Source organism: Perissodus microlepis, chromosome 14 (assembly GCF_051167445.1).
Source record: "Perissodus microlepis isolate ML-2025 ecotype Zambia chromosome 14, ASM5116744v1, whole genome shotgun sequence".
Taxonomy (NCBI): Eukaryota; Metazoa; Chordata; class Actinopteri; order Cichliformes; family Cichlidae; genus Perissodus; species Perissodus microlepis.
This window is the reverse complement of record NC_140474.1, coordinates 2,496,209-2,518,444: the sequence shown is the minus strand read 5'-3', so window position 1 is coordinate 2,518,444 and position 22,236 is coordinate 2,496,209. Positions and strand designations below refer to the sequence as shown.

General features: G+C 42.4%; 1 protein-coding gene across 1 annotated transcript; it reads right to left on the bottom strand.

Annotated features, from left to right (window-relative positions):
- Positions 1-1,233: 1,233 nt before the first annotated feature.
- LOC146372857 (uncharacterized) lies at positions 1,234-21,737 on the bottom strand. Its single transcript, XM_084950411.1, has 6 exons — positions 21,591-21,737; positions 20,829-20,923; positions 19,439-19,595; positions 15,129-15,308; positions 14,817-14,864; positions 1,234-14,345 (listed from the first exon to the last, which is right to left on the bottom strand). The coding sequence occupies exons 1-6, from the start codon at positions 21,730-21,732 to the stop codon at positions 13,468-13,470; spliced, it is 1,500 nt and encodes a 499-aa protein (XP_084806537.1). The 5' UTR covers positions 21,733-21,737; the 3' UTR covers positions 1,234-13,467.
- Positions 21,738-22,236: the final 499 nt, after the last annotated feature.

Sequence of the window (22,236 nt, the reverse complement as noted above, 5' to 3'; positions counted from 1 at the left end):
TTTCATCTGCATGTTTTACTAGAACTATGCTGGCTTCTTTGGATGTTTATTAGCCAATCTAGCCTTTCTGTTCTTGAGGCTTATGAGTGGTTTGCATCTTGCACTGAACTCTTTGCATCTACTTTCATGCAGTCTTCTATTTCCTGTAGACTTGGATATCGATACACCTTCCTCCTGGTGTTGTGAAGGGGTTTCTTATGAGTATGGAAATGAGGCTTTTTATCTGCTTAATCGATAATAACATAACAAAAGCCCATGAAATAGTCTTTGAGTCAATTTTCTAATTACTTTTGTTCACTTTAAAAAGATGGTGGCACATGTTAAGGAGCTGAAACTTCTAACCCTTCATCCTATTTGAGTGTGGACACCCTCAAATAAAAGCTGAGAGTCTGCACATTATGTCCATGTCCATTATATAACTATAACTGGAATATGTTTCAGTAAACAAGCAAAAATATATATATAATATAAATATATGGACCTAACTGTAAGTGTTAATAACATCTAAATGCCTCTAATGGTCATAACAGAAACTAAAATTGAATAAATGATCAAAAAAGAGAACAAACACACAGAAAACCCATCAGTCAAAACTACAGCGTCACACGGGTGAGTCATAAAAACATCTGACCTTGCTCAGCTGTAACGAAGGTGCAAACCGTCAGGCCAAATCTGCTTTTATAGGTGTTTATGCACGAGAGTCTGTAGGGACGGACTCACTCTTGCATTCAGTTGAAGTGGACGTTAGAAGAACTGCAGCTTTTGCCACTTCCCTGCTGGCTTCATTTCTCAGCTCAGAGGGTTTCTGTCTGGTTCCTTCCTTCTGCAAGTTCAACAGACGTAGCATCCTCATTTAGTGTGACCTCGTCTGATACGAACACTCTCCTGCGGTGGGCCATGTGCAAAAGAACAAATTTGGACAAGAGTCCAGCTTAACTCCTCATATTTTCTTATGTGAAAACATCTATAATGTGCTCTCCCAACAAATACTTGAGAGCAGCACACGTGTTTCCTTAAATCAGAATGCTAATAATTACATTTCTATCTGTCATAACAAAATTAGGAAACAAAAACAACACAAACACAAGGAGAGAAACGCGCGCCTCCAATCCAAGTAAAACAATGCAAAAGTAATTAAGTTCAGAAATGAACCTTATAATAGATCCATGTAAAGCAGAAGGAAAAAACACAATCAGTAAAGCAGAAGGAAAAAATATAAACAACTCCAGTGTGTAGTTTTAACAAGTGCACATACTTTTGATTTTATTCAGCTTTAAGCAACAAACTTTGTCTTGCCTGTGTGTGTGTGTGTGTGTGTGTGTGTGCGTGCGTGCGTGCGTGCGTGCGTGTGTTTTGCCTTGTACACACATTATGAAGTCATTTTGTTTCTTTGTGTCAGTGGAGATAAAATACTTGCAGCAAAATGATGACTCTCAATTTCACAGGTATTGACTTTACAACAAGCTGCCTGCAGGCAACAACCTGCTAGCTGATTGTTGTTTGTTTAGTGGCAATCCAACACACACAGGGAGAGAGAGACAAGTTGTGTATGCAAACATTCAGCCTAAGGCAATTGAATAAATATCCACAATCTGTGTGCGTGTCTTTCATCATCAGTGCTCATTTCTTTGAACATACATCATCTTGATGCACCTGGACAGATCATCAGGGATATTTGGGGGGTAATTTTGTCTCCATGACCCAGGAAAACCAGTTGGGTTCATCGTTTGCTTCTGCGTGTTTTCATTCGCTCAGTTTACACCTCCTCTCTTTGCCTTCCTCAGTTTGTGTGCCTGGAAGAGGAAAATAGTGGCACAGTCTGCAGTGTGGATATGGACAATACATTTACTTTTTCTGCACAATTCAATTCAATTCAATTTTATTTATATAGCGCCAAATCACAACAAAAGTCGCCTCAAGGCGCTTCATAGATACAGAGAAAAACCCAACAATCATATGACCCCCTATGAGCAAGCACTTTGGCGACAGTGGGAAGGAAAAACTCCCTTTTAACAGGAAGAAACCTCCAACAGAACCAGGCTCAGGGAGGGGCGGGGCCATCTGCTGCGACTGGTTGGGGTGAGAGAAGGAAGACAGGATAAAAGACATGCTGTGGAAGAGAGACAGAGGTTAATAACAGATATGATTCAATGCAGAGAGGTCTATTAATACATAGTGAGTGAGAAAGGTGACTGGAAAGGAAAAACTCAATGCATCATGGGAATCCCCCGGCAGCCTACACCTATTGCAGCATAACTAAGGGAGGATTCAGGGTCACCTGGTCCAGCCCTAACTATATGCTTTAGCAAAAAGGAAAGTTTGAAGCCTAATCTTAAAAGTAGAGATAGTTTCTGTCTCCTGAATCCAAACTGGAAGCTGGTTCCACAGAAGAGGGGCCTGAAAACTGAAGGCTCTGCCTCCCATTCTACTTTTAAATACTCCAGGGGACCGCAACAGCGAGGTGTGCTAAGGTAATGGATGTTAAGTTATGACCGGACCTGATTAGTAAAGCATTTGCATGTGAGGAGAAGGATTATGAATCCAAATCTGGATTTAACAGGGAGCCAATGCAGAAAAGTCATTATAGGGAAAATGTGGTCTTCTAGTCCAATAACCTCATGTTTGTCTGAATATAGACGCAGAAAACTTGATGTCATCCAGGCAGCTCCTCCCAGGAAACCCAGTTATTGGCCATGAATGGTTAGAACACTTGAATGTGTCTTTCAGTCTCTGAGTGGTCAGTTAGATCAGTTATAATACCGCAGACATGCTGGGCTACTTTCATTATTTCACACTAGTGCACAGGGTGCTGCATTGAGAGTTGTGCGTCATTGCGACAGATTTTTGGGAATGACTGTAAAAATCAGCGTCTTCTGTTCAAGATCCAGCTGGAGAACAATTTTGTAAACGTCATACAGCGTATTGACTTTGAACAGAAAAATAATCCAGATAATTATTTGATATGTTGTAAAGTAGTGTTATCAGAAACCCACAAAGGACACAAGTTACTCACCAGCTTTGAATGAGCATCATAATTTGGTTTAATTTTGTATTATCAGCGGTTTGTCGAGGGAGGTGTCACAGGCGGAAATGACAGATTTAAAGAAAAGAAATCTCATTTCGTCTTTTCTGTCTCCACCAAATACAGAAAATGAAGACAATAAGGAACAAATGGAGGCTGGAGGAAGATAAAGAAACAAAGTGAATTATTAAAACATGGAGTCTGTCAGCGAGCCTGTGAAGAATTCAAGAGGAACATTTTGTTTTCTGAACATTTCAAAGGAAAGTAGCAGGAGACTTTATCACTGTTTGGAGCAGAGAGACCCTGAGAGGGAGAGAGTGGTGGAGCGATTGATTATTAGCATTTCTGTCGAAAGAAAAGGTTTATCAGTGAGTCCGATGAGGCAAGTTTATCAATGCCTGAAATTCACAAAATCGGAGTTATCTGTTTTAGAAGAGGGGAAACGACGACTGTTGGTTTTATTGGATTTTCCAAATGAAAATGAACACAAAGGTTGAAAGGCAGGAGACGGGGAGAGCGAGAGATCTGAGGGTAGATTAGTCCAACATACGTTTTACACATTGTGTACATGAAGGACAAAGATGTGTCATTCCACCGCGAATCAAAGAAAACGTTCTGATGGACCATTTCCAATTTGCATAAAAATTTCATGTTCCAAAGTTTGGTTTGGGTTGTTTTTTTTTAGCCAAAACCTTTCTGCCAAAACAATTTTTGATGTATTCGACTCAAGTCTTAGGTCCTGATCCAGTTTTATGGCAAGAAAGGCTGCAGTCTCTGTGAGCGAGCTTGACTTGAAGCCGCCGGCGGGTGGACGACCAGGTGAGCTGCAGGATACAGAAGAAAAATAGTCCGAGAACGTTGATTCTGTTCATCACTGGGAGAATACAGCCTACAATAAATAACACAGTTAAAGTTAGTGTCACAGGCAGGTTTTATACATCGGGGAAACCAATCAACCTCTGGGGAAGTGGATGACACAACACGGAAGAGCCACTTCATCAGGCCAGGACTCTGCAGTCTATTCACACCTACAGGCCAGTGGACACTCTTTCAATGATGAGGATGTAACATCCTGGACAGGGAGGAACGCTGGTTTGAGGGCGGAGTCAAGGAGGCCATTTACGTGAAAAGGGAAAGACCATCTCTGAATGGAGGAGGGGCCTAAGGGTACATCTGTCAGTGACGTTTTTCCCACTGAAAACGCTACGTCCACATGAACAGAATCACAGGCACATAGTGAGGGCCTTATAACATGAGTGCAAAAACATTACATATGTACACTACAAATCTAAGAAAACCAGCTGTAAAAAGATATCAAACATTAATCTTTATTATATAAACATTAGCTGCTTCTGTAAGCTAGCTTTCACTGGATCAGCCCTTAACAAGCAGGTTTGGCACATGATGGACGGGCTGCTGCGTCATACAGAGCCAAGACTAGAAAAAAGTGCCACAGCCTGCAGCCTGAGCATTCGTTTCACTGGGATTACTGGAACATACACTGACACCATCGTTTGAAACTGTGGCCATGTTTAATATGAACCTTAGGTATTTGATAGATCATTTTAAAAAAGGGAGGATTTGGTTGAGGATATGTAAAATTTGTCCCTGTGTGGTTCAACAGTTCAAAACGTTAACACAGTCACTGAGTAGCTGAGAGGGCATCTTCAGACAGAGCCATTGATTCATCTTGTTTATAATCTTCTGCGGATTAAAGACTGACTGCCCGGCCCACACTGGGTCCCCGTTCAGGCAGGGAGGTGGGCGAGGCTGACCTCACATACAGGACACACAGTCCTTCTTCTCTGCTTGGGTTCTTAACGGCGGTCTTGCTAAGAACTTTTAAAAGTTACAGCCTGTGGTTTGCTGTTAGCTAGCAAGCTGCACAAACTCGTGCATGTTCCTCACAACCCTAGCCACACAGTTTCCTGCCCTGTTTGCTTTTTACATTAACACAAAACCAGATTTCTAACAGAAATGTGTGTAGATGCATGTTTAATCAGTACAGCTCTATCACACCTCAGCAGGTGTGGTTGAGCCACCAGATGAGCCCTCATTCCAACTGGATCAGTACTTGGAAGAAAGAGACTCCCCATCTGCTGCCTCTGACACTCCCGAACAGCCGGAGGAGCATCCATATGTCTCGTGGCTCTTATTTCTCAATAAACACCTACTGCAGGTTTCCTCTGAAGCTCCAACCACCCAAATTAGAGTTATTCATTTCAGGAATAAAACAATCTTCCTTCTCAGCCCCGGATAACGCCTCTTTGCTCTCGACAGCTTCCTCGGGCACTGAAATGGGACCCATGATGAAAGATATGCTGACCCTTCTACACGAGCATCAATCTGCCTTGTTATCTCGACCGCTGTGTGCCTCCTGAAGGAAAAGTAATATCTAACCACTCGTACTGGAAAAAGCTGCTACTAAAGCAGTTTTCTGTTCATCTGCCTCAACACTCATATCCCCAGTACTGACTTCTGGGTCCCTATTTCCACCCAATTTTCCAAAAATACTCATCTGCAGGGAACTCGTTTGAGCAACTTTGCAGAAAAGAGCAAAGAAGAAACAGAATCTGTCACCAAGTTTAAAGAGAAGAACTACGTACTTGGACCACTTTCCTACACTTTTCCCCAATCAAATCAGTAATACATCAAGTTTTTGCATCAAAGGAAAAGAATCTAGTTCTAATCCAGTACAGCCTCGGGTTTATAAGGTTATTTCTCTCTGATGCCCTTTGGGATTCCTTACAATGATGCATCCTTTAAAACTATCTCCTGTATAAATTCTGAAATTATGGTCAACAAAGGCGCCCCACTCTGATGGTACTGATTCTACAGGGTCGGGTCCCCAGTGCTCTTGTTTGACTGCTCAACTACTTTTAGCAGTAATTAAGGCAAAAGATTAAAATACAACCATGGCGGTATTAGTATTTTTTCAGTGAATCCACTAAATAAAATGGTAACTACATCCTCCCTCCCAAATCCAACAGCTAAGGCAGGGGTGGAGAACCCCAGGCCTCAAGAGCCGGTGACCTGCAGGTTTTAGATCTCACCCTGGGTCAGCACACCTGAATCAAATGATTAGATCATTACCAGGCCTCAGGAGAACTTGAAATTGAAACTAGAAAAAGTTGCATTTCCTGCGAAAATGCAGTCTGAATCTGAAAACAGCAGAAGAAGGAAAGCTATCTGTTGAAAACAGGTGTAGAAGTTGCTAAAAAGGGGTGAAAAAGCTGAAATTTGTGTGGAAAAGTTTAAACAGTTGAAGTGTTAATTGAAGAAAATGTTGCCATAAGCGGGATTCGAACCCGTGCCTCCTGGTCTGAGATCTTCACTGAGCTAAAACATGGCTCAGCCCAGCAAGCAAAACTAGTGATCACACTGATAATGTCGTCCCTGTCAGCAAAATGGGCCAAAAAATGGCATAAAAAGCTGAATATCTCAGTATAAAAGTTATCATCACCAAAAGATATAGCAGTCGAAAGCAGAAAAAGCAGAACAGTTTAAAGTTTGAACGGTGAAAATCAACTGAAAACTGAGGGAGTAGTTAAGCGGCAAAGAAACGGAGCAACTAGAATAATAGAGGATAAAGAGAAACAGCCTGTGAGGCATTCACACTATTAGGACACATCTGAAACCTGCAGGACACCAGTCCTTGAGGCCTGGAGTTCCCTCACCCCTGATTTAAGGCCTCAGTGTCACAAGCCTAGATGCTGCTTGGTAACCACTGGTCACTGGGGAATAATGACCTTAACTGGTTGCTACACTGAAACCCTCTTTGACTGGTGTGGTCAATAGCAAACAGTCATCGTCACCTGTGGTTTGTATGGAAGATGTTGACTTGTCTACAAACACTCTCCAACTGCTCGCCAAGAAAGTACAATTCAAACAAGAAATGGAGACGGTTCGCCTTCAACGTAAAACTAACAAACTAAAGAAGGACTCATCCAGGCTGGAAAAACTAATCAGGAAGGCTGGCTCTGTGGTCGGCATGAAGCTGGACACTCTGGTGACAGTGGCAGAGAAAAGGACACTAAAGAAACTGCTGGACATTATGGACAATGCTGGGCATCCTCTGCACACGGCCATAAACAACCAGAAGAGTCTGTTCAGTGACAGGTTGCTTCTCCCAAAGACAAGAAGCAACAGACTTAAAAACTCCTTTGTCCCACATAAACTGTTTAACTCCTCTCTGGAGGGGAGAGGGAGGGGAGACAGGGGGACAAAGGAGGGGGGAACAACTAAGCTGTAGTGCCTTTTCACTGTGCAATACTTTTTGTTAATATCCAACGATGCAATAGACTCACAACACTTGAAATGTGCGATTCCCTTGTATTCTTATTCCTATTTATTCTATTTTCCTTTTGTACACTCTGTATTTATATATGTCTCTGTATTTATATATGTCTCTGTAGTTACATATGTGTATATATGGTATATTTCTGCTCACATTCTGTAACTTCTGTCGGTGCTGTGCTATTGGAAACCGAATTTCCCGGAGGAACCCACCTGAGGGATTAATAAAGTTTCATCTAATCTAATCTAACACGATCCAGAGGACACAGCTTTTACTTTGAAGGTCACACTCTCCATTTCTTGTTTGAGTTGTACTTTTCACAGTTTCACTAACACTTGGTGAGTAGTTTGCAAGTATTTGCAGACAAGACATAAAAGCACAGCAACCTGTCAACAGCCAGTTTAACTCTACTGATGGTTGCCAGGGTCACTGACTGGTCTCCAGGTTTAACTGAATGCCGTTTTAACAATTATTTTCACAGCAACTGTTTTTGTCTTCTGTAGAAACCCTTTCATTATCCAATTGAGCTCCGTAGAATCTTCTACAAATGTTTCAGAGGAAGCTGATTGATCATTCACCTGCGCTTTTGTGCACATTGATTTATTATCGGGAAAAGAACCTAACGTGTTGCATGTCTGTGCACGCTCTGTAAGGACCTCCCTGCATGAATGTTTGAAATTAAAAACTGTTTGAGAATAAATGAATGTTCACTGACTGAAAACTGAATCTGTGGTTACGGCAGTCACATCTGCCATTTACCGATGCGTGCAGTAAGGTCTGTACTGGTACCATGGCTCCATCACTGCTGAATGCTGACCAAATAAGCAGTCTCCCAATCTCCTACAAAACACTGGATCAGTGTTTTCAGATATGTGGGAGTTAAAATTCTCCTCTAATCCAGCTGCTAGCTATTTGGAGTCGAGTATCGGGGTAGATGAATGTTGTGGGTTTGCGGCCCTTCTCTAGAAAGGGGAAACAGGAGAAACCGGCGTTGAGACTCACTGCTTCTGTTTTTTAAAAATAATTTATTCATCATTGGAAGGAGGATCCATTTTTAATCAGGTCATGTGTGCACTACCTGTTTCTGTGTGGGTCTCAGAAGGAAAAGCTCACTGTGCAATTAGGAAGCAGCCAGCCTGGTGGAAGCATGGAGGACCTGGAGAGGAGGAATATCCCCAGGAGGAAGGTCTCTCCCCGCTAACACTGGGCCTTGTGTTAGCGGAGAGAGTTACAGTGGTTGAAAACTTTTTCTTAACAAGATGCAAGACTGATGATGTCATTCCTCTGAGTGACCCACCTTTTCCCGTCTATAACCAAGCTGATCTGATAACTCTGACCGTGGTGTCCTGGGCTTCCCACTCCCAGCCCACTAATCCACTTGGAAAAGATCAATTCTTGTGTAGCATATCTCCAGTGTGAGAGGAGTGGTTTTCTTCTGGTCACTGTTAGAACTTATTTCCTTCTTATATCAAGGCAGATTTTTGCAGATGGCCTCCTCGCCTCGATCCTGGTTCTGTCTGAGGTTTCTTCCTGATAAAAGGGAGGTTTTCCTTCCCACTGTTGACACGTGGAGGGTCAATTTTCTCTGCATTACTGTAGGGTCTGAACTGAATTGAATATTCAGGCTCTAACAGACAGATCTCTGATGAATAAATACAAGGACAGCAGTGGCCCACACTTATAATGCAAAGAAACAAAGGTCAAAATAAACTGTTCAGCATAATTGATTTCAAACACTTGACGTTGTTGCCGTCTGTAATCTGGCGACATCCAGGTGAGCTTGTACTGAACACAGCCGGAAAACTAAAAGACCCAAACTACCGCTCGAGTTTTATTGTAGTTCAGTGATGAGTCCATGTGTTCATTTTTATTTCTGCTTCAGACTCTCTGCTGTTCTTCTTCCTCCCACTCCCTCTGCCCGGATCATCTGTTAAATCTTCTCTAGTTCAACAACCTCGTCCTTAAAACTTTTTGCTTGAACTTTGTGCTGCATACTGTAGATATGGATGCCAAACACACAGTACCAGACCAGCACAGGGCCTCATCTGCCCGCCTGGAAGCTGCCAAAAAACTAAAATTCCAAAGAAGGCGATAAAGTTCGGTTAGTTTTAAATCGTCTTACTGACAAAGATGATAACCTGCCATATACTAAAGTAAATAAAAGACAAGTCATTATATGATAGTTTTTTGTTTGTTTTTTATTGACAATATTTCATTAAATAATAAAGCCTCTATTTTTTTCAGCTGGTCCACAGTATTATAAAAAAAAATTGAGAGAAGTTGTGTTTTGGGCAACGAGCTGACTGGGATTTTTCTGTAGTTTTACAAATTTCATCCTTAATGTTTGAGCCTATTTTTTATTTTTTTTACAGGTTATTAAGCCAGATTAGATCAAATTGGGCTTCATGTGGCCCACAGTGTAAAACAAGTTTGATGTCCTGCTACAGACTGAATATTCAGGACAGTCACATCCACGCCCGCTGCTTTCTGATCTCCACATTTTCAAGATTTGTTGTTTTGGAGAATGCAAAGACAAACACCAGCTGATTAGTGATAAGCAACAGAATTACAAAATGCAAGAATTTCACCGACTAAAACTGAAGCAGACGTCTCAGTCGGTCTCCTCTGCAGAGCAAGCTATACGTCACCTATTTAAAAAATAAAAGCTGTTTTCTATACTTGGCTGTAAATATTTATTTCTGCTGTAAAGTTAAATATTTTAACATGTTAACGTTTAACGAGCAATTTTTTTTTACTCATTTATAGATTTTATTTTATTGACCTGGTTCTGTTGGATGTTTCTTGAATTTCTTGTTTTGTTTATTCTTTGCTTTTATTCATTTTGGATTTTTTGGTCCATCAACTCGACTTGTGGCCGACATTATTTTACATCTATACCACTTAAAAAGCCACAGTAGGTGTTTTGTTGTGGTACAGCAGCAGTTTGAAAAACTGAGTGGACACCAGAATAAACTATAATCACACGGAGAATGAAAACCAGTATAAGCAAAGAAGTTTGGTGTTTGTGGAATAAACTCTTGCAGAAGAGAGAATAACTTCTTCGTGCAAAGGCCACGACGGCCGACGAGAAATTTACCAGAGATGTTTGACTGCCTGGAACATTCATCAAGCATTGATTCAGTGCTGATGTGTGACTGAGCCTTTAAAGTGATGGTTAAGGTGGAAGCTCGGTCTTTATTTTCCAGAAAATGGAAGAGTAATAATACAGTATAAAATTAATCTTCTGCTCGAGACAGTTTATTAATATTGTTTATCAACTCAACTCTATTCACTGGTTTATGAGAAAATCGAGTAAAGGTTTCAACAGTCCCTGGGAATGCAACGCTTAAAGAAAGCAGGATTTTGAACTACATTAAATAAGATTTACAGCACCTGCCAACAACCGGCTGGAAATGCAGACATTCAGACGTTTAAATCTTTGTAGCTGGGATTTAAATCCACAATAACTCCATAGGAAACATCTAAATACTGGGCACGACTGATGTCACCACTGCCCTGTTATCTAAATTAAATCTGGGCTAGAAGAATAGTTGATAGTAGACGTCTAACAGGAAGTGAGCTTTGGCACGAGGAGGCTCAAGTTCTCACCTGTTTAAGCTGCAGCTGTGCTGCTGATGCACCTTTTAAATGACAGGTAAAGGTGAGAACCACCCCACAGCGAAGACACTGTGGGCACCGTCTCTACAGCGTTAACGTGCCCTGACACAGGAAGTAAAGCCTTCCTTTTTGTAACTTACTAACCTTTGCATCTAAAGTGGGAATCAGTGGAATAATCAGAAGCTCATTATTCCACAGAGATGGTCACTTCTGATTGAACAACTTCAATCGTGTGTTGGTTTTGACACATTAAACCATGACATGAATTTTCTAAGCTTACTGCAGGATTTTATTAGAAAAAATAAGTTTAAATCTTATCTAATTGGGAAACGTGATGTTGTTCTCCAATAATGAAAAGTAACCTCTGACAGGTGTTCCACAGGGTTCTGTCCTCAGCCCACTTCTGCTTGTTTAAATATAAATGGACTACAGCCACGTCGTGGTGCAGGTTTACAGAGGGGACACCCAGCATTTAGAAAACAGTCTTTAAGGAGCTTGGAAAGAAAAGTGACTGGATTTCTTAAAGTTTCTTGAATTTGATCTTTGCTCAGCGACGGCCTTCTTTTCTTGTATCGTGAGGTTAGATGGAGGAACTTTTGTACTGGAGAGGGTGGGTGAAACCTTCGCCCTGATTCGCTGCTTCGGGCTGTTACTTTATTAATCCTTATGGCGGTTTCCGTGGCTGTGATGACATCCACTACGGGCAGCTGCTGTGGAGAAATGGCAAAAACGGAGTCGTTTGGCTGGCATCTCCTGTTCAGCTTCAGTGAGAGTCCTGCCTGAAAAGTTCGTCACCCATTTTTCCTGACTGTCCTCGGCTGTGACGTCTTCCTGTTCTTGTTTGTATTGTCTAGACTGGGAAATATAAGTTTTTGTTAGGAAAGTATGGAATTTTTGGAGTTGTCTTTCTTTTCCTTAAATGTGAGCTTAGCCTTGTCCACAAACCTAAAAATGTCTTCTAACATAGGAGAGAGTATGGGTTTGATTTGAGTTCCTGCAGAATCTGATCTTGTTGTGGAGTGCATCTATAGTGACCCGCCCCATCCTTTCACCTAGAAGTTGGTTTTGTGCTCCTCACAGAAACAACGCCATTCTGTGTCGCCTCACCGTGGATCCAAGGTGCAAACTCTTGGAAATAAGTCTGCTTTGTCTGCATCTTAGGTTGAAACAGAGATGGTTTCTATAATCCGCTAGTTTCTTTGATTCCTTTTCATACTCCAGTCGAAGGGTGTTCCTCCCTAAGTGCAAGGCACGGCACTCTAAAGAGCCTGGAAAGAAAAGCGACTGGACTTCTTAAAGTTTTGTGAAACTTTGCTTTTCTCCGTCCTTAAAACAGGCAAATAAGTTAAAGATTCACGTGTGAGCCACAGCACAAGTTACAGAGCTGCAATATCTGATTGATGTTAGTTTCAAGAAGCACACTAAGAAGGTGCCCCAGGCTGCAAAAGTAAATTTATAAAGATATTAGAGACTCTGTCAGCTCAAGCCACATTTGTTTTTCCCCATTTACATTATGATGCGGTGTCACGGTCACCTGCAGCAGTTAATCCTCCTATAATGGTTTACAGTCAGGAAACTTTGGATACTGTTAGGTTGCACATTTGCAATTTTATAGCTTTGTTCAATAAAAGGCGGAGCTTCTATTGAAAACTGCACGGCTGCTTAGACCCTGACTGGGTTAAAGGGAACCAGTTTACGAATCAGTCGTTAACATCTGCTGCCTCCCGTTTTAGGTACTTTATTATGCTGCACGCTCTGGATGTGTTGTTTGTGTCTACAGTGAAGTTTATCTGATTTTGTGCATGAATGCATTCTGTAAGCAGATTACACAGATTACCAAAAGAGAACTGTTTGTTTTTAATGAGGGAAAGAGATTCAGTTCATCTATTGGTCAATTACAGCTAAAGTTTCATCAGCAGCAGCGAAATTCAGCAGTAACCCCAACAAAACAGGTTCCTTCTGCTCAACAATTTATCCTAATTTACTACAGACATGAAGCACCTGTCCCACCTGTCCCCAGGTGTTGCTCCTCTGGTGTTTCAGGAAACTGAAAAGGAGCCAGTCTGAGTTTAAGAGCGCCGTGACTCTTGAGCCTGGCTCTGGAGATCAGATGCAGGGTTAGTGTTCTCCTCTCATGTCCACACAGGAAGCAGAATTATCAAACTGCAGATCGTGTCCTTGCACCACGTAGTGTATCATCTCCTGTAAATGCGCTCGGTCACTCTGGGTTTGTGTGGAAATGTTCACGGCGGTTGTGAGACTACAGCAGCTCAGCACCATCAGAAATGCTGATTATTACAGTGTGGAAAACTTTTAGAATTTGACACAAATAAAACTAGAAAAAGGGGAAAAATGAAACAGGATTTAGGCACATAAATAAAATTGAGCTCTGGGCCTAAATCTGCGTGTGCTCGAGTCACCAGTGGAAAGCAGCTTTTGTGTGCAGCAAACAGGAACACCCACCAGAAAGACTCCCGACTGATGAGAAGCTCCTCGCACTGCTCAAACCTGTCCTTTCTCCCTCTGGGTTTCAGAAGTGCGAGGCGGGATGATGTCGGTGGTGATGGTGGGCCAGCTGCCCGCTGCTGGCCTTGTCTCTCAGCATGGTTAGTGCAGTGTTGGAGAAATCCCTCAGGATGTCCACGGTCTCCCGCTGGAGCTGCAGGGACTCCTGCACGAACTCATGCTGGCTCTCCACGAGCAGCTGGACCGATTGAGCCAACGTCTCCAGAGACTGAGACACCGAGGTCAGGAGCATCCTGCTAGCCCGCTGCTGCTGCAGGCTTTGAGACGCCACCTGGGCGACCTGCTCGTGTGCCCTGCGTGAGGACGCTCCAGCTGGGAGAGGGTCCGATAGGCTTGAGCCTGAGGTGGGAGCACTGCGTGGAAAGATGGAGGAGGAGGGAGGAGGCTGGCTTCGAGAAGAAGAAGAAATAGTCGCAGAGGTGACTGTTGAGAAAGCGGAGGAAGCTGCAGGTGGTGGAATTGAGGTAGAAGGTCGAGGGTGAGAGGAAGCGCCATTGGCTGCAGCAGGTGCAGAGGAAGATGATGGAGGAGAGAATGGAGAGGGAGCAGGGAGGGCGGAGCCAGGTCTGTTGGAGGTGCTGGGGGACCGTGATGGTGGGGGGACAGCAGAGGATGAAGCAGCTTCTGAATCAGAAGCCAAAGGAAAGCCAGAGGACGTGGAAGCCACTGAGGAGGAGGAAGGTCCGGGTGGAGGTCTGCTGGAGGAGGAGGAGTTCTGGATGGTTTGGCTCTGGCCGTTGCTGCTTCGGGAGTACGTGTAGACGGGCTTCACCCTCATCAGGGCGTTATCGGGCAGAGGATCGAGGGAGGTGGGGGGTGGCCGGACGGAGGAAGGGTAGGAGAACATGGAGTCGTCGTTTTCATCAAAATCCATCATGTGTTCTGTGAAGGACAAACGCCACAGGAGGATCTTTGTGCAGTTTGTTCTTTAAAGGAGCAGCACTGAAACATGCAGGGTGATGCAAACTCTCATTACTGTCATTAATGCTGTCACCAGATTAAAACGAGGACAGAAGAAACAGCACCGTTTAGATGTTTACATCGTATTTCTCCACATTTTACAGGAAGCCTGCTTTTCTTAGAAATGCACAAATCTAGAAGATGAATGTTCAGGGTTTTCATTTCTTATTCCTCACTTCACTGCCTCCATCAGATTATGGCCGAGGCTCAGGTATGACATTCATGCTTGTGCCAAATGAAAGCAGGAAGTTTACAGGACCTCACAACATTTTCAAACACCCACGTCATGCCTGATTCATATTAATTTAAATGCACATTATGTATGATTTTTAACACTTGCAGCCAAACGCTGGACTGCATGGTTTAAAAAATAGGTATCAACAGTGTCCTTACCTCCATCATCTCCCAGGTCAAAGTCAGACGAGGAGTGGAAAGGATCTCCTGCAAAAAACACGAGAACGTCATGAAAATGTCCAAGAAGGCCTCAGAATAAAAGCTTTGACATCTGAATTGGATATAAGAACTTTTTTTTCCCTTCTTAAACAATCGATTTGTACGTCGGTGACGATGGGAGATCAGTCTCACAACCAACCGTTTCATATTTATATTAAATGTAAAACAGGACCCTGAAGCTCCATGGTTTACACCTCAGAGTCTGGTCCAAATAACCCTCGATCGAGCTGCCTGAGCTTTTTCTTTACTCACCGCCAAGTTCTTTTTCAGGTGAGGAGAGAGGTGAAAGGTCAAAAGAGGGTCCTCCTGATAAAGTGTGAGTGCCGTCTGTCAGACTGAGGTAGGAGTAGGGGGAACTGTTGGAGGGTAGCCCTTTACTGCACATCTTTGAGAAGTCGTCGTCTTCTCCCAGGTCCAGATCGCTGTCGCCGTCTGAAAACCAACACATGAAATCTGAGTAAATTCTGATACTCTGACTGGACGGATCCTCATAGATACAGTTGTGGTCAAAAGTTTACATACACTTGTAAAGAATATAATATAATGGCTTTACCGAGCGTCCTGTTATTTCTAAAACTCTGATTTTTCTCTGATAGAGTGATTGGAACAAATACTTCTTTGTCACATTCATGAAGTTTGGTTCTTTAATGACTTTATTATGGGTTAACAGAAAAAGGTGATCACATTTTCTGGGTCAAAAATAATCATACGGCAACATGAATTAGCAATTTTGGTGACTTAGAAAGTTGTCAGTGAACTGAGCTTCATAGCATGGCCTCTTAACTTCTTGTGAGTGATTATGAGTGACTACAGCTGGTGACTTCTCTTAGACCAGTTAAATAGGGCTCATTGGATACAAACGCCCACAAACGCTACAATGGGAAAGTCAAAGGAGCTCAGCATGGATCTGAAAAAGTGAATTATTGACTTGAACAAGTCAGGAAAGTCACTTGGGGCCATTTCAAAGCAGCTGCATGTCCCAAGAGCAACAGTGCAAACAATTGTTTGTAAGTATAAAGTGCATGGCACTGTTTCGTCACTGCCAAGATCAGGAAGAAAACGCAAGCTATCACCTGCTGCTGAGAGAAAATTGGTCAGGAGGGTGAAGAGTCAACCAAGAATCACCAAAAAGCAGATCTGCCAAGAATTAGAAGCTGCTGGAACACAGGTGTCATTGTCCACAGTCAAACGTGTTTTGCATCTCCATGGACTGAGAGGCTGCCGTGCAAGAAGGAAGCCCTCGCTCCAAAAGCGGCACCTTAAGGCTCGACTGAAGTTTGCTGCTGATCACATGGACAAAGATAAGACTTTCTGGAGGAAAGTTCTGTGGTCAGACGAAACAAAAATCGAGCTTTTTGGCCACAATGTCCAGCAATATGTTTGGAGGAGAAAAGGTGAGGCCTTTAACCCCAAGAACACCATGCCTACAATCAAGCATGGTGGTGGGAGTATTATGCTGTGGGGCTGTTTTGCTGCCAATGGAACTGGTGCTTTAGAGAGAGTAAACGGGATAATGAAGAAGGAGGATTACCTTCACATTCTTCAACATAACCTAAAATCATCAGCATGAAGGTTGGGTCTTGGGCGCAGTTGGGTGTTCCAACAGGACAATGACCCCAAACACACATCAGAAGTGGTAAAGGAATGGCTAAGTCAGGCTAGAATAAGGGTTTTAGAATGGCCTTCCCAAAGTCCTGACTTAAACCCCATTGAAAACATGTGGACAATGCTGAAGAAACAAGTCCATGTCAGAAAGCCATCAAATTTAACTGAACTGCACCAATTCTGTCAAGAGGAGTGGTCAAAGATTCAACCAGAAGCTTGCCAGAAGCTTGTGGATGGCTACCAAAAGCGCCTAATTGAAGTGAAAATGGCTAAGGGACATGTAACCAAATATTAGCACTGCTGTATGTATATTTTTGACCCAGCAGATGTGATCACTTTTTTCTGTTAACCCATAATAAAGTCATTAAAGAACCAAACTTCATGAATGTTTTTTGTGACAAAGAAGTATCTGTTCCAATCACTCTATCAGAGAAAAATCAAAGTTTTAGAAATAACGGGACACTCGGTAGAGCCATTATATTATATTCTTTACAAGTGTATGTAAACTTTTGACCACAACTGTATATCTGATACCTTTTTTTTAAAAAATATCACTGTAACCTCCTCTCTCAGTTTTACACTGACTGCACTAACAATGCAGCGCCATCCTGCAAAGTGAAATGCCTTTGAGAGGCAGCGAACAGAGCGCATCTACTGATTGGCTGCCAGTAATGTGATCAGCTTCCAGCTGCAGCTCTTCACACATGAGCAGCAAAGAATACATCAGACAGATTACTTAGTTCAGGAACTCAGTTTGTGCATGCAGTGTTTTCCTTAGCCTCTAGGGGCGGTGCTGAGTACAACGCTTCTCTAGACTTTTAGCACTTGACCCAGGAAGTACACAGCCCCCGGCAGGCTGATAAAAACACTTTCTAACCACAGTTTGTGTACACAGCACATTAAATCTGTAATAAAATAAACAACAGAACAGAACACACACACTGAAGCCACAGCAATATGAAATATACACCAGTGTCAGTGATGCACAACGCTGTAACTCGAGTCAGTTATAAAATCAGCTGTACGAATTTAGACCAGTTTTTACAGCCACCTAGCAGGATGCAGAGCATCTCTGCTGCCAGAAGGTGGCGTTAATGCACCGTGAAGCTGTCGAACAACAGATCACCTCACTAGCAGGTGCTGGGTCACTGACAGCTGAGTGGCACGGTGAGAAAAAACAGGAGAAACCTGTGAAGTCGAGACAAATTTCTGAAAAACAAACAAAAATAAGGTCTGGTTGAAACTAGAGATGGCACGATACCACTTTTTTATGTCCGATACCGATATCATAAATTTGGATATCTGCCGATACCGATATGAATCTGATAGTGTTTTTTAATCAATAAAACTGTTTTTTAATATCTTGCTACATTTTGTATAAGTTCATACTCAAGTTTAAATAAACAACAACACTGAAGCTATTCTGTTATACCTGTATGTAAAAAAACACTGCACCCAAAATATTTCATAGTTCAGCAACACTGATCAATCTAATAAACTTAAACCTGCTCCATCCTCCCAATTCTGGTATTTTAAAGAGTAAGCAACCTAACTAATAGGGTTGCAAACTCCCAGCAAAAAAAAATAGGGAACCACCCCCCACCCTCCACCTCATGATGCTTAATCAACGTAATCAACTTTAATTTGATGCAGTTAAAAAAATTCACAGAAATAAATTATTTTTCAAGAATAATTAAATAGATTCAACATCTTTCTTCAACAGAATTGCAGACTGCACAAATGGTACCTTCCCAAAGGAAAAAGTACTACAGCTTACTAGGGTTTATTAGACTTAACAGTTACTATATACAGTAATGGACTTCTATACATTTACATCAGATTAAAACTTTGGGTGTAAGATTCGGATAATTATTTATTAAAAGCTCGACATTTTAAATGAGAATAAGAAAGAAAAGTATGTCTTTGTGCCCCCTTTTCCCTGTTCATGCCCTATCGGCCCCCCTGGCTAAACTTTGCTAGATCCGCCCCTGCACAGTTACCAGCCGTCAGCTGCGTAGAAAAAGATCCTGGTGTAGAAAGTAATATTAAATACATTCTAACAACAGCTTATCAAGCTTAAACGTGCTGCTGTTGTTCAGCCGCTGGTTTCCTCTTTCTGGCGCGAAGTGGGACAAAAACTAAGAAGAGAGACGGAGTCACGACAGAAAAGCCGATCAGCTGATCATTGATCAGTTTCATGATTGAAGTAGCAGCAGGAGAGAGAGAGAGAGAGGCAGTCGCTCCATATATCGGTTGTTAAGCTTAACGTGGGAACGCTTTACAAACATTCAGAGATGAACTTACACACTTGCTTTACTTCTCTCTGGGAAAACTTCCTCAGAGATGAAATGCTGGTTTGAGGCTACAAATACACACAGCCGCTCTATCACGTGACCACACTGCTCCGACGTGCTACGGTTATGAGCCGAGTTACGCCGTGTCGCAAGTTTTGTGAGGTGCTTTTTTGATATTTTATGGATCGGATGACATTTTTTATTTCTCTCCGATATCCGATCCAGTAATTTACGTCAGTATCGGACCGATACCGATACGTAATATCGGATCGGTCCATCTCTAGTTGAAACGCCAACGTGTGCAGTGACGTGACAGCAGCTTGGGGTGAGACTAATCTCTGAAGAACATCAGCCTTTTATGAGGTAAAAAGGACAATTACATTAAAGAATTTATAAAGCAGTGAAGTGAAACTAACACGTGTTTTCATCACGGGCTGGATGGCATCATCTTGTTTCCTTTCCTAAAGGATGGGTTTTAGTGCATCCTTTGTGAAAGGAGGCAGCAGTGAAGCGCCTTTCCTTCAGATTTGGAGAGTTGAACAGCTCTTATCGTGGCTGAAACTGATACTTCTGGGTCACTTCACTCACTTAGAAACCTTTCCAAGAAAGAAAATGGACAATCTGATAAAACCCCATGTTGCTCTATGCCTCGCCTCGCCTCACCTCCTCTAGGACTCATCATCAGTATCTTATGGACCATCCTCTCCACGGGGCCCAGTTTCTTCTTCCTCAGGGTTGTGCCGTTGGGACCCCGCAGCGCTGCAATGCGTCGCTTCCCATCACATTTGAGGTCTGCCCATTTCTTCATGATCTGACGCACCTGAGTGGAAACGAAACCTTTGAGGAGTGCTGAGTGACATATCCCATCCATCACACTGCCTGCAACTGCTGCAAGTTATTAAACTACTGTCGACAATCCGCCGGTCGTTTATGAAGCACAAACGATAAAAAATATTAATCTATCGCATCCTGAAGTGAAGACTTTCAGCTTATGTGACTGTTAAGTTTGGTATGAGTATAACTGCAAAGGTTTTATACAGCCTTTGTGTTCAAACAGCAGAGGGCAGCATGGTGTGGCAGGACTGAATGGCCTTTCTATTAATTCGCTCATCTGGGAGAACTGATTGTTTTTACATAACTTTGAATAAATTAATAACATAATGTAGGGCTGCTCAATTAATCGAATTTTAATCTAAATTACGATCTGGGCTTTCAACGATCATTAAAAATGACTGAGCCGATTATTAGCACCTCCCTCGTGCTTTACTCTCGCGCTGCTCTGTGTGGTAAAACGAGCGCACCTCTCTGCGATTCGAACACGCGTCACAACAATTAAGAGGACCCGTGGGAAGCTCGGAAAGCTAAGCAGAAGTTATTTGGAGAGGAGAGGATAATGGCTGCTGAAGAAAGAATGCCGTTGGTTGAAAAGAGGTAAAACGACTTCAGTGGTGTGGAAACATTATGGGTTCGCGGAGTCAGACGTGGATCAAGTAAACTTTGCTACGGTGTCGTAGCTGCACCACAGAGCAACACTACAAATTTATTCAATCATTTGAAGACCGCTCACAAAGTGACATACGATCAAACAATGAAGGAGCAGCAACTTTAGTTGACATACCTCAATGTCAGTTTGATGCAATTGTGCATTGTGTGGCTACACAGCTCGCCTTGATGTTTGGTTATTTGTATGCATAAATATTATGCAGTATTTTGAAGTTCACTAAACATTAATCTTTACATTTTTCATTTATTTTTTATATTGCAAACATTTGCGCTGCTATCAGTATTTGCACACTATTTTATATTATTTTTTGACAATCTTTAAAGCCATTATTCAACACATTGTTATAGTTAAATAAATATCGTCAAATAATCGAGATCTCAATTTCAGTGAAAATAATCGTGATTATCATTTTTGCCATAATCGAGCAGCCCTAACGTAATGCAGAAAAACAAAACGTTGAAGGACAGATCAGGGCTTTTCTGAACTGTTCGAACTTCACAAATCATCTTTTGAAGGACTTTCTGGAGCTGAGAATGATGTAAAACAAACCTCTCTGTGATTCTCTCCCAGACCGTTGATCTGATTGGTGATCTCGACCCACGTCTGTTTCTTCGTTTCAGCCGACACACCTTGGTTAAACTTCCCTACAGAGAGAACGAATCAGTCTCAAGTATTAAATCACAGCAGTGCTGTAAAAGGTGACCCACGTGCTCCCTCTGCTGGTAAGGATCTTTAAAAGCACAGTGCACTAAAAACAGAGAGAGAGCAGACTGACCAGTAAAACATCCTGTAACTTCACAATAAAATCAAATGTTATGTTTGACATCTGACTCAAGTTCTCAGCACCACAATCAGTTTCACTTGAAATTTCTTTCAAGAATCAACTTGCTCAGTGAAGCCAGTGTTTCCACAGCTTTGGATTGTATCAGTGGTGTCAGGGGTTCCTGAACTAAACAATATTAAAAAATGTCCCTCGGATGTGTTTTAACTGCCCAAACGCCGTGATGACAAAAACAAAAGGATGGAGGGATTCTGACTGCAGCCTCTCTGAGCAGGGCGACAGAGCAGCATCAGAAGCAGCTCTCCACCTGCTGCCAGTCGGCTGGAGTGCATTTTGCAGCAGAATACAGATCACTGTCACCAAATGCAGCCCAAGGTGGCGAAGCTGGCGTCCATAAGCCTATGTGATGAGAGATTTGAGGAGCTCAACACTCGCATGATAAACACGACCAACAGGACGTTACAAACAGCTCCTCGAAGACTTTCCTCCTAAATAGAAAAGAAATAATCTACTTTTTTATTCCTACTCACTGAGGATGATGTATCTGTTCCTCTTCACCGCCTCCAGCAGCAGCTTCACCTCAGTGAAGGAGAACCTCGGTTTGGCTTTCAATGTTCCTTTTACTCCTCCCACCCTCAGTTCCTCATCGTCCTCACGCCACGTGGCTGACATGGCTCCACCGCTGCCTCGGACGGCCCACTAAAACAGAGACCGAGTCCAAATTCACCGCCCTCCACGACTAGCTGATCCTGATCCAGCTGCCAGTCGGGACTAGACACGCCTGGCTGACTGCACAGGACCTGCAGAAAAAACACAAAGGAAAAAACGATGAAAGAAAAGAAATATGGAGGAAAAAACATTGTGATAAAATGAATTATAAGCAGGCAGAAATAGCATCTCTGCTTCATAAGCATACAAAATATTTCACTCTGTTTAAAAACTATTCCTTATTATTGCTCTAAATAAGCTACTTAATAAGCTTTTGTGCAGATTGAAGTATAACTTTAAATTTCAGCATAAACAGATGAGTACATTTTGACTAATGTGAGATTTAATCCATGTAAGATAATAACATCATTGAGTTACACTAAACAGTCTCCTAACCCTCGCTCTTATTCTGAAAATTCAGTCATTGCTAATCAGCTAGTTGTGGTGCTTCCTGTCTCATATTTTCTC